The 12,860-nt window shown below is 38.9% G+C and overlaps 1 protein-coding gene across 1 annotated transcript in view; it reads left to right on the top strand.

Annotated features, from left to right (window-relative positions):
* The window catches only part of Mroh9 (maestro heat like repeat family member 9), a 49,307-nt gene extending 36,750 nt beyond the window's left edge, over positions 1-12,557 (top strand). The window contains exons 18-22 of the mRNA XM_090340466.1: positions 490-642; positions 777-893; positions 1,480-1,582; positions 10,738-10,800; positions 12,125-12,557. Coding sequence (XP_090196592.1) covers positions 490-642; positions 777-893; positions 1,480-1,582; positions 10,738-10,800; positions 12,125-12,387 — 699 coding nt within the window. The 3' untranslated portion in view covers positions 12,388-12,557. The remainder of the gene's footprint in view (positions 1-489; positions 643-776; positions 894-1,479; positions 1,583-10,737; positions 10,801-12,124) is intronic.
* The last annotated feature ends 303 nt before the right edge of the window (positions 12,558-12,860 follow it).

The following is a 12,860-nucleotide window of genomic DNA, read 5'->3' as shown; positions in this document are numbered from 1 at the left end:
AAACAGAGTTGGATGCTGGTCATGTAATTCTAGCTATCTGGGAGGCTAAATTTTGGATGATCACAGTTCAAGGCCAGCTCTGACACAAACATGTGCAAGATACCTTGCCACAGAGGTATACATCAGTTACCTTACCTATAACAGGAATCCTAGTCTAGGCAGACTATCACTAGGTATGTGCAAAGCCGATCCTATCTCAAAAAATAACCAAAACAAATCGACTGGAGTAATGGCTCAGCTATAAGAGCATCTGGGTAAGCAAGCACAAGACTGTTAGTTCAAACCCTTGTACTGCCAAACAATGCATAAATAAGTAAGAAGAGCTGGCTACTTGGATTCATCTCTCCTAAAAGTAAATTAGAATCATTCTATGTAGGTACACATGTACATCATAATCCTTATAGAGCATATCTACATACTACTGAAAAGAGAAAGCTGTCTGAGTATGCTCAAATAAGATCTCTTTCTTTTCTTCTGCGTGTATTCCAGAATAATGGAGGCATTCGGAGTATGGCCATTCGACACTTTGGTGAATTACTTAGAGATATGAGTCAATACACATGGATGCTAAATCACGTGATCCTAGGAGGCCTTGTACCCCTAATCCTGTTTTTGGAAGATAAGGAGCAAAGAGTAGTCAAGGTAAAACCATGGATCTTGTTTTTCTTAATTCTGTAAACAGACACACACACACACACACACACATATGCACACGTACACACATACAGTTTTATATAACATCAGATGATCTTCATTGACATGTTCCTATCTCACAGGCATGCAAATATACACTAGATATCTGTGCCTCCCAACTGAAGTGGTCTACGTCGTATTTGCTGAAAGATGAGAATTACAATTTTGAGCTGGTGGTAGTCAACATCTGTAATAATCTTGTAAGTTGCCTCCGTCTTTTCCTACAAGAATTATAGGTAACACATAAGAATGTTCAAAGATATGAGAGGTGAGAGATGGGGAAGGGCTGTTTTTAGAGAAACAGCATAGAGAAAGCATGATTATAGAAAGGGCTTGAAAAATGAGAGAAAATGTCTCCCTCCTCCCCACTGAATAATCATCTCATCTTCCTTCAACCCACCTACTTTGAAACACAATGGATATAATGTTAAGAAGAGAATTTCAGAACACTGAAAGTTGATATGATTTTGCCACCACTTTATGAACCAGTCCTCTGAAAACCAGCATGGACAATGGTAGATAACTAGGAATGGAAGAATGCTAACCTCAGGTTACAAGTATGATTTTGATTACCAATGCTGTGATATTTGTTTGGTTTAGGATTATCAGATCATAAGATTAATTTTTGCAAGCGGCCTGCAGTATACACAGTTTGCATATAAAAAGTTTTAAATTTGTCCTGATTTAATATAAGCAAGTAAGTTCTTATGCCCTGAAGTCTCTAGAAAGCACAAATATGCCTTTTCAACAGTTGAGAAATGACTTTTTTCTACTTTTAATTTTCAGCTTACTTCTAATGAAAACCAAATTACAGATTTAATATCTGACACCTTAGGATTCATGGAGAGTACCCGAGTCTATCTGAGGAGGGGAGCAGTAATTTTAATTGGTAAATAGATTTCATTCTTATATTTCTTAATTTGTCTTTAAAGGTATGGAATAGGGGGAGAAAGTTAGAAACATTCTTTAAAAATTATAAAATTGGGGCCGGGAGTTTGGCCTAGTGGTTAAAGTGCTTGCCTAGCATGCATGAAGACCCAGGTTCGATTCCTCGGTACCACATACATAGAAAAAAGCCGGAAGTGATGCTGAGGCTCAAGTGGAAGAGCTCTAGCCTTGAGAAAGTCCAAGGACAGTGCTCAGGCCCTGAGCTCAAGCTCAGGACTGGCAAAAAAAATTATAAAATTAATTTACTTATGAATCTATGATATATAGAGATTAACATGTATGATAAGAATAAAGTTTGGTACTTTTGTAACACACAGTGAGTCTGACTAAATAGTTATACTAAAGATGTTCAACATGGCAGATTTCAGTTTTTAATTTGTACAGACTGTGGGTTACTCACTCCTACACCTTAAAAAATTACAATCCAAGAATAAGGATAACTTAAAAATACACACCAGCATCAACTTCACAGAAATTGGGACAAGGGAGGAAGAGCTAACAAATCCAGTAAAGTTTTATGTTTTGGGGGGTTTTTTATTAAAGAATTTATTAATGTTGATTTTTACATCATATTTTAAATGACAAGTTTAACAAACGAGTGTTCAAGAAGGGAATCTCTAAGTACAATCACTGGGACTTAGTATTTAGAACTTAATCAAAATTAGGCTAAGGGTTTGTATGTCATAGAAACATATTAATTTATGAAATAAAACAATATGTCTATAGAGTCATAGGTTTTTATGTCTATATAGTTATGTTTATATTTCCATTACCATGTCCATAGCATTGGGTATGTAGATATTGAGTCCTCACTCTTGTACTCTTTGGATTTAATAGCCATATATAAGGATACCATGCGCCTTTTGTTCCTTAGGTCTTGACTTGTCTCACTCAACATGATTCGCTCTAGATTCATCCACTTTCCTGCGAAATGGCATTATTTTATCTTGTCTATTGGCTATGTAGAATTCCATTGTGTATATATACCACATTTTCTGTATCCATTCATCTGCAGTAGGGCATCTGGATTGTTTCCATCACCTGGCTATTGTGAATAGTGCAGAGATGAACATAGCTGAGCAGGTGTCCTTATCATATCTTGGGTTATGATGTTCAGGGTAGATGCCCAGAAGTGGTATGGCGGGATCACAGGGAAGGTCTATTTTCAGTTCTTTAAGAAACCTCCACACTGCTTTCCAGAGTGGCTGAACTAGTCTGCATTCCCACCAGCAGTGTAGTAGGGTTCCTTTTTCTCCACAACCCCGCCAGAAACTGTCATTGTCTGAGTTCAAAATCTTGGCCATTCTTGTTGGGGTAAGGTGGTATCTTAGGGGTTGTTTTTATTTGCATTTCCTTTATGACCATAGATGATGAACATTTTCTCATATGCTTTTCTGCCGTCTTAATCTCTTCTCTCTCTTTAGTTTCCTTGCCCATTTAGTGAATGGTTTACTGGATTTGGGGGGGGGATTAGTTTCTTGAGTTCCCTGTAGATACTGGATATTAAGCATTTGTCAGATGTATTATTGGTGAATATCTTTTCCCAGTTGGTTCGTTGGCTGTCTCTCTACTTTTGCGACTATGTTTTTATCTGTACAGAAACATTTTATTTTTAGGTAATCCCATTTATCGAGTCTCTCTCCAATCTGTTGTGACCCTGGGATTCTGTTCAGGAATCTTTTGCCCATGCCTATGATTCCAGTGTGTCTCCTACATTATCATGTAGCAGTTTCATGGTTTCCGGTCTGACGTTGAGGTCTTTGATCCACTTTGAGTTAATGCTTGTGCATGGCGAAAGCCTAGGGTCAATTTTTAGTTTTCTGCATGTGGCTGCCCAGTTTTGCTAGCACCATTAATTGAATAGACTGTGTTTGTTCCATTGTATATCTTTGGCTCCTTTGTCAAATACAAGTTGCCTATAGGTATGTGGTTCTACTTCTGGGTCTTCTATTCTGTTCCACAGATCTTCTGGTCTGTTTTTGTGCCAATACCAAGCAGTTTTTGTTATTCTGGCTCTATAGTAGAGTTTGAAGTCTGGTATTGTAATACCTCCAGCATGGCTCTTTTTGCCTAGAATTGTTTTGGCTATTCTAGGTCTTTTCTTGTTCCATATGAATCTTTGGATTATATCTTCTTTTTCAGTAAAGAATGTCTGGGATTTTGATGGGGATTGCATTGAATTTGTATATCAATTTTGGCAGTATAGCCATGAGCATGGGAGGTCTTTCCATTTCCTAGTGTCCTCTTTAATTTCTTTCATTAGGCTTTTATAGTTTTCATTGAATAATTCCTTTACATCTTTGGTTAAGTATATTCCTAAGTATTTTATTCTTTTGGGGGCTATTGTGAATGGGATCATTTTCTTGATTTGGCCTTCTGTGTGTATTGTTGGTGTACAAGAAGGCTACTGATTTCTGAAGGTTAATTTTGTATCCTGCCACTTTGCTAAAGTAGTTTATTAATTCTAGAAGATTGGGAGTGGAGTTTGTTGGGTCACTTAAGTAGAGGATCATGTCATCTGTGAATAGGATAGTTTAATTTCTTCTTTCCCTATGTGGATCCCTTTGATGTCCTTTTCTTGCCTTATTGCTCTGGCTAAGGGTTCCAGCACTAGATTGAAGAGAAGTGGAGAGAGTGGGCATCCCGGTCTAGTTCCTGATTTTAAGGTAAATGGTTCCAGTCTTTCACCATTTAGTATAATACTGGCTGTAGGTTTTTCATATATGGCTTTAACTATTTTGAGGAATGTACCTCTTATTCCTATTTTTTCCAGTGTTTTCAACATGAATGGATGTTGTATTTTGTCAAATGCCTTCTCTGCGTCCAGAGAAATTATCATATAATTCTTATCCTTAGCTCTGTTGATGTGATGTATTACATTGATTGATTCGTAAATGTTAAACGAGCCTTGCATCTGTGGAATGAAGCCTACTTGATCATAGTGTATGATTTTTTAAATTTGTTTCTGGATTCTGTTGGCTAATATTTTATTGAGGTGTTTTGCATCTATGTTCATTAGAGAGATAGGTCTGCAGTTTTCTTTTTTTGTTGGGTCTTTCCCTGGTTTGGGGATGAGAGTAATATTAGCTTCATAAAATGAGTTTGGTATTGCTCCTTCTGTTTCTATTTCTTGGAAGAGTTTCAAGAGTATAGGTGTTATTTCATCTTTAAACTTCTTGTAGAATTCCGCAGTGAAACCGTCTGGACCTGGGCTCTTTTTGGTTGGCATTTCCCTGATTGCTTCCATAATTTCATTGTAAGAGATTGGTTTGTTCAATTTGTTTACCTCATCATTGTTCAGTGTGGGTAACCTATATTTATTTAAGAAATCATCCATTTTTACTGGATTTTCTTCTTTCTTTGAATATAGGCCTTGGTAGTACCTATTCATTATGGACTGAATTTCTTGGGAAGCAGTTGTGATTGTTCCCGTGGGGTCTCTAATCTTGTTTATTTGCATCTCCCCTTTCCTTTTTTTTGATTAATCTTGCCAGGGGTATGTTTATTTTGTTGAATCTTTCAAAGAACCAACTTTTTGATTTATCAATTTTGTGTATAGTAGATCTTATTTCAATCTCTGATATTTCTGATTTTATTTTTGTTATTTATGTCCTTCTAGTGTTTTAGAATTAACTTTTCCTTGCTCCTCTAGGTGTTTCATTTTTTAAGGTTATTTACATGCTCTTCTTCTGTCTTTTTAATATGCATTCCTAGTGCAATAAATTTGCCTCTTAGAACTGCCTTTGCTGTGTCCCATAAATTCCTTTGTGATGTTTCTTGATTGTCATTACATTCAAGGAAATTTTTAATTTCTTTTCTGTTCTGATCTGTTACCCAGGAGTTATTCAGCTTCCAAATGATTGAACATTTTTTGACTTTGACTGCATTGTTCAGAATTAGTCTGACTCCACTGTGGTCTGATAGAATGCATGGGATTCTATCAGTCCTCTTGTATCTGCTTAAGTTTTCTGTATGAACCATTATATGATCTATTTTGGAGTGTGTTCCATGTGCTGCTGAGAAAAATGTAAAAAGTTTCGCCGTTGGGTGGAAGACTGTGTATATCTGTTAAGCCCAGCTGGGCTATGGTGTCGTTTAAGTCAATGGTATCTTTGCTTAATTTTTGTTGAGTTGACCTGTCATTTGTTGAGAGTGGTGTATTGAGGTCTCCCACTATGATTGTGTTTGAGTCTAAATTGTTCTGTAATTCTAAGAGAGCTTGTTTGATGAATTTGGGTGCTCCCGTGTTTGGGGAGTAAATGTTTATAACTGTAATATTATGGGCATGGATTGCACCCTTTACTAATATGTAATCGCCATCTCTATCTTTATGTACTGATTTTACTGTGAAGTTAATTTTGTCCGTGATTAAGATTTCTACTCCTTCTTTTTTGCATGGTGCTTTGGAGTGGAAAGTTCGTTTCCATCCTTTCACTTGGAATTTCTTTCTGTCTTTGGCAGTGAGGTGGGTCTCTTGGTGGCAACAAATGGATGGGTGGTGTTTCTTAATCCAGTCTGCTGCTCTGTGTCTTTTGATTGGATTGTTCAGCCCGTTCACATTTAGGGAATTTATGGAGAAGTGGTCAGTGTCCATTGTCGTTATTTATTTTTACTTCTAAGTTTCTTTCTCTCTCTTTTTCCCCTTTTGTGTTTAGTGAATTATAGATATTTGCTTCTTGATGGGGGTTCTTGATGTTCTACAATTTGCTCTTGATTGATTAATATTTTTTGTAAGGCTGGTTTAGTGTGCACGTATTCATAAAGCTTCTCTTTGGAGTGAAATATTCTTGTTTCTCCCTCAAATGTAAATGCTAGTTTTGCTGGATATTTCAGTCTGGGTTGGTAGTTGTTGGTCTTCAGGACATCAATGATGTTTTTCCAAGCTTTTCTTGCATTTAGGATTTGCGTGGAGAGATCTGCTGTAATTCAATTTTTTTCCCATTGTAGTATTGCTTTCTTTGTTTTTGTAGCATTTAAGATCAATTCCTTGGTATTCGGGTCTAGTGTCTTTACTATGATATGTCTAGATGAATTCCTTCTAGGATCTTGCCTGTTTGGAGTCCTGAAACCTTCAATAATGTATTTTCCCTTTTGAAATTGGGGCAGTTCTCTGCTATGATTTTGGTGAATAAGGGTTGCATTCCTTTGGCCTGAAATTCGGCGCCCTCCTCAATCCCTATTATATGAAGATTAGACTTCTTTGCTGCATCTGCCAGGTCCTGGAGTTCTCTCTGGTGGATTCTGACTGATTTTTCCAAGGTGGTGATTCTCTGTTCCAGCTCTTGTGTTTTATCTTCCGTTCCTGATGTTCTATTCTCCATCTCAGTCAATCTGTTGCTTAATGCCTCCATTTTTGCTTTAAGTGTGGACACTGAGCTGATCATGTCTGCTGAGAGGGTATTGAACTTTTCTTCCACTTCTCTTTTGAATTCGAAGAGTTCCTTGGAAATTTCTTGCTTTTGTTTTTGGAATTCAGCCTTAATTTTGTTAGTCATTTCCAAAATCATCTCCTTGATTTGAGTCATATTTCTTGTCTCTTCAGGTGTCATTTCTTGGGATGGTGACATCTCTCTCATCCTTCGCTCTTGTTTCCTTTTGGACTTTGTGTGGGACTTTGATTATTTATGTGTGTCGTAATTGTCTTTGTGCTCTCCTAGGCATCAAGAACTGTTGTTGTAGGTTCGCTCTGTGGTCGGTAGGTGGTGGTCTTTACTTGGGTTGGGACCAGTGGTTCTGGGAATCTGTGTATACCTGTGGTTCTCGGCCAAATTGATTCCTCCACTGACTAGGTCAGAGTTTGCAGTTTTTGCAGGTGTTTGGCCTGTTCCCAGAGGCTGTGTGCTGCTGCACAACTAGCTCTCAGCCCAACCAGTGGCCTCACAGTGGGCAGTGTGATGGAGCTGTGTGCTTCAGTCCCAGTGTGCTGGGCGGATGGTTGGTTTTCTTGAGCTGCTTCCAAGGATGGACCCCCGGTCAAGAGTCTGGAGTTTGGGAGTTTCTAGGGGCTCTCAGCTGGACCAGCTGGTTTCTGCTCTGTTCCCAGGGGAGGAACCCAACCAAGGACCTGGGCTCCGAGGGCGGAGCCACGCCTTTCTGATTCTCAGACGGATAGCTTGGCTACTGGTCTGCCCTTCAGTTCCCTGCTGTTTTTCCACTGCTTTGGCCAAGAGTCTGTGACTGTGGGTGGCCCCTTCATGCTGTCCTGCTGGGGATTCCCAGCTGGAGGGTGCCCGGCTCAAGATTTGAGTGGGACAGATGTTGGCTCCTCGACTTCCGCACACCCCACTCGCTGTTGTAAGGCAGGGTCTCAGTGCCCCGCACCCTTCAGGTCCAGTGGCCCGGGAGAGGAGGCTGTTGGGCGGTTGAGCTGGGACACCTCTGCCCCCTTTGGTGGAGTGCTGGGTCTTAGCGCCCAACTGCCTGTCAGTCTCCAGTCCAAGGCCTGGGGGAGGAGGCTGTTGGTAGAGTGGGGGCTGGTACACCTCCGTCCCCTTTGGTGAGGTGCTGGGTCTTAGTGCCGCCCGCCTGTCAGTCTCCAGTCAATGGCCTGGGGGAGGGGGCTGTTAGGGGAAGGGACAGGATTCTAAATTCCTTGCCCCCCTGTCCTTGCCAGTCTTTCTCAGGCAGGGTGGAGGGGTCTGAGTTAAATTCTATAGCTGGCCACCAGCTCTGCTTTCCTGATGGGTTTGGGGACCCGCTGGGCTACCCGCTGCGCTACTCACTCCTCTGCGTTTGGCTGTGGACTGCTCCACAGTGTTGGAGAATCATTTACTCCCCTCGGATCTCAGCCGCCGCCTATGGTCTGCATCTGGGTTCTGCTGCTTGCTGGTCTGGTCTTTGTTGGTTCCTGTGTCTGCTTCTGCTGCCTGCTGGCCCAGCCTATGCTGGCTTCTGCAGCAGTAGGGGCTGCCTGGCCGGGCGCCCTCTGCCTCGGCTTTCCTGGCTTGGAGCTGGGGCAAGGGGTGGGGGAGGGGTCTTCGCGTTCCGAATTCTTTGACAAAGTTGGATATAAGCTTTATCTGGATTTCTTTTCTGGTTTGAGTCCTTCTCCATTGCTTCTTGAGTTTATTGTTGTGGATTTCTTAAGGTAGTTGGCTCATGGGACTCCCTGGTTCTCTCTTTTTGTTGGAGAGAGCTAGGCAGCGTCCCTATTGTCTTGGCGCCATCTTCCTCCACCTGTTTGTTTTTTTTTTAAGGTGGAAGCAGAGGTATTCCAGAAAAATTTCTGGGTATTTGATTTTGGAAACATCTAAAGCATTTTCCCATAAGATGTTCACTGAAGTTTAAAAAATGTAAAGCCCTCATTTTTGAATTCTTAGCTTATTAGTGAATTCCCAACTTGGTAGCAGGATGTCCCATTCACCTTATGAGTTACTATGGACTAGCCAGGGAGCAATAGGGAAACCACAGAGCGTATCATATTTATAGAGGTCACTGTCAATCAGAGGAGATAATAAATTGAATAATAATGGCACTAGAGCTCACAATCTATGTACACCAAAGAGGAGCAAAGAGACACCCACGCACACATATAAAGAAAGCCCTCTGTCATAAGCATTTATTTCAAAGTTGAAGTCAAGTATGTATTTCTACTATTTTAAATTCTATCCTGGAGCTTTCCAGAAATAAATTGGACATCCCTAAGTTAATAATTTTTAAAAAGATACAGCATAAGCTTTCTATAAAGGTATTTCAAAACAGAAAACGAAAGATGAAATTTAGAAATTTCTACAGAGCAGATGAAAACCATGGTGAATTCCAAACTTCTGGAAATAAAGTTCCAAAGAATACACAAGCTTATAGGAATATATGATAAGACAATAAAAGCACATGAAAAAAGAAGATTACAAATGTGAAACATATATAAACACAGCCTGGCGTGGTGGCTCACACCTGTAATCCTAGCTATTCAGAAGGCTGAGACCTGAGGATCTGTGTTCAAAGCCAGCCCAGGTACTAAAGTCTGTGAGACTCTTATCTCCAATTAACCACCTGAAAACTAGAAGTGGCGCTGTGGCTCAAGGGGTAGGGCAGTAGTCTTGATCTGAAGAGCTTAGGGACAATGCCCAGGCCTAGAGTTCAAGCCCCATGACCAACAAATATATATATTTAATGAAAACTCCAGAGAAGTAAAAGATAAAGTTTATATAGGAAACATAATAGTCAGCTTTCTGTAGTATTTTAAAATGTATATCTGTTCTGTATAGTCCTTTGTACACATATTGCTGATTTTAAAAATAATTATTCAGGGCCGGGAGTTTGGCCTAGTGGTAGAGTGCTTGCCTAGCATGCACGAAGAGCCGGGTTCGACTCCTCGGTACCATATACATAGAAAAAAAGCTGGAAATGGTGCTGTTGGCTCAAGTGGTAGAGCTCTAGCCTTGAGAAAGTCCAAGGACAGTGCTCAGGCCCTGAGCTCAAGGTCAGTACTGGCAAAAAAATATTCAAAATCATTAAAAAGTGTTTTAAATTATTTAAATCAATAACTTTCTTAAACAGAATCAATCAACACATTAAAAAATACATCACAAGAAAAGTTCTTATTTATAGTAGGTACAAAATAAGGAAGGGAATGAGAAAAAAATGAGAAGTAAAAAAGAAGGAAGGAAGGAAGGAGGAAAGGGCCAAAGAAAGGAGAGAATGAAAAAAAAACAAAAAATGCTTGAAAAGAGGGAATGAGAATGAGAAAAAAAATGGAAAGAGGAAATAAAAGGAACAAAAGAAAAGACAACACGGGAGACATAATAGTTTGAAATGCACACAAAATAACAAAGAAGAAAACATGCAAACAGTACTAAAGAGCACAAGGTGTAAAGAAACAAAACATATATAAACTTTATTTTCTTTTCTCAGTTCCTCACCCAGGGCTATTTTGAGAAAGAATCAAAACAACAACATTGGTAGCTAAGGTGTATTCACCTTGAAGTTACTCGCTGGCACATACATTTCAATGAATACTTTTATTTCAATAACTCAATGGCTCAAGGATAACCTAGAGCAATTTTGCTTTAAAGAAAGCAAGAAGGTAATCAAACAGCAACACACAGCATACTTTCATATACTTTGGGGGTAATTCTAATTTTGCTTTATACATAGGATACTTGGCAAAATTGGGTGAATGTTTTCTACTAAAAGAAGAAATGACAGTCATGTTTGAAGGCAAGTATGGATATAATCAGGGACACTTCATCACATAGGGTAAAAATAAATCTATGATTTGTGATTTTAATCACATAGTGGATCTATTTAAGGATGTCAAGATGGAAAAATGGTTGGCAAGGATTGGTAAAGGAAGCTCTTTTTCTTCTCTTTCTACTTTATTTCTCTTAGTCTGGTCAGTGCTGTCATTATCTCTGAGACCTTTCCACCTACGAACTTTGGGAATGTTGAGTTACTTCGTGTACTCATCCAGCAAATATTTTTCTAGCCTCTCCTGTATGACAGAATTATCCTCATTGCTGGGGCTACAACATCAAACAAGCAAAATCTCTTTCCTGGGAGAATTCCCATTGTAGTGGACCATAACCTAACTTGCTCTTAAAGGGGAGAGAATGAAAAGGGGGGAGTTTATTCTTTCAGTATATTTGGGTATGAGGCATCTTCGTGCCTTTGCCAATTGAATCACCATGGTCAGAATAACAAACAAGTGAATTACAAATTAGAGTAAGCAGGTTTGGTTTTTCAGAGCAATTGTAGATGCACAACAAAGCTAAACGGAAGGCTTCCTATGTATTTCTACCCAAACGCATGCACAGCTTCCTGCATTTCTAGCATCTCCCATCCTAATGTTATATTTGTTACAATGGCCTTCCAATAACACATCACTGTCTTCCTTTTGCATTTGTTCATTCCCTCACTCCTTCATTTAACACATTTGATAACCTATGCAATGCCAAGCAACTCAACTCTTTCTGCATCTTCCCTATAAGGGTTTTTCATCTGGTATTATTTTTCTCCTCTTGTTCCATCTCCTTTTCCTTTCTAATGTCTCTCTTTATCCTATTTCTTTTATGAAGAAAAAAATAATCATTTTCACATTCCATTATATGATGATAGTAGCATTTTGATGAATGCACTATCTCATTTACTTGTAGAGATCATAGCAGTGATCTATTTCATTTTTAAAGTTATCATCACTATTTTATAACTTTTCTACTTACCTTGTATGTCACAGACATCTTCCCATGCCAAGGGATATGTATCTACCTCAGTATATTAAAGTATGTGTGCGAGGTCATTTTATGATTATCATAACTATCAAGCAATTCCCTATTGTCTAGATCTCTTCCAACTTCTTCCATTATTGACTAGTGTAATATGAATGTGTGTGTGTATATGTGTGTGTATTTATGAGACTTTCTGAAAGAATGAGAAGAGGGAGACAGGAGGAGGTGGGCACTGAAAGGTGGCAGGGATACCCAGGCCTTGAGCTTCTTGGATTCTGAGGGATGACTTAAACTAAGGACCCCTCTTATGATTACAGTTATTGATAAACTGCGCTGGGATGAAGACCCTGTGACTAAAGAGATGGCAGAAATTACCTACCATATTCTAAAGGAAATTGCCTATAAAATGACCTCCTCAACTATTAAAAAAACCTTCCGGAGAATATTTCGGTTTATCTACACCAAAAAATTGAAGCCCTTTTATAACTGGAACAAAGACTTGATTTGTAGTGATAATGACATTAAAGAAGATAATGACATTAAAGAAGATAATGATGATGATATTTCTACCAAAGAATGACAGATTCTCCTATGGTGCAACTACAATTTCAACTGGAGCAGTAACACACTGGAGCAGACCATAGAAGAAGAATGGTTTTTTTCCTCCCTTGATAACTTGAGTTCCATTTGCAAATGTTTTTTTGAAGGATGCTAGAACTTTTCACTATCCATTCTTAATTCTCTATTAAAATGTATACATCTGAAAAGTCTGGGGCTTCTCTAGATCTGCCAGCAATCACAAGCCCATCAAGTCGAGAAAAAAGGCATATAGTCATCTCTCAGTATAGATAGACAACTGCTCCTCATATATACACACATACCAACAATCTATAGATGCTCAAGTGAGATGCATAAGGTCAAAAAGTATTTGCAAAGAATATATATAACATGTACATAGAAAGATATATACACATACATGCATGTATATAAAGGTCTATGCATGTATATAAAGATATATATCTATATAAAGATATATACATGTATGTGTATGTG

Source organism: Megascapheus bottae, chromosome 10, assembly GCF_031878675.1.
Source record: "Megascapheus bottae isolate mThoBot1 chromosome 10, mThoBot2.hap1, whole genome shotgun sequence".
NCBI lineage: Eukaryota > Metazoa > Chordata > Mammalia > Rodentia > Geomyidae > Megascapheus > Megascapheus bottae.
Note: the sequence above shows the minus strand (reverse complement) of the source record. Positions and strands in the feature narration are given on the sequence as shown.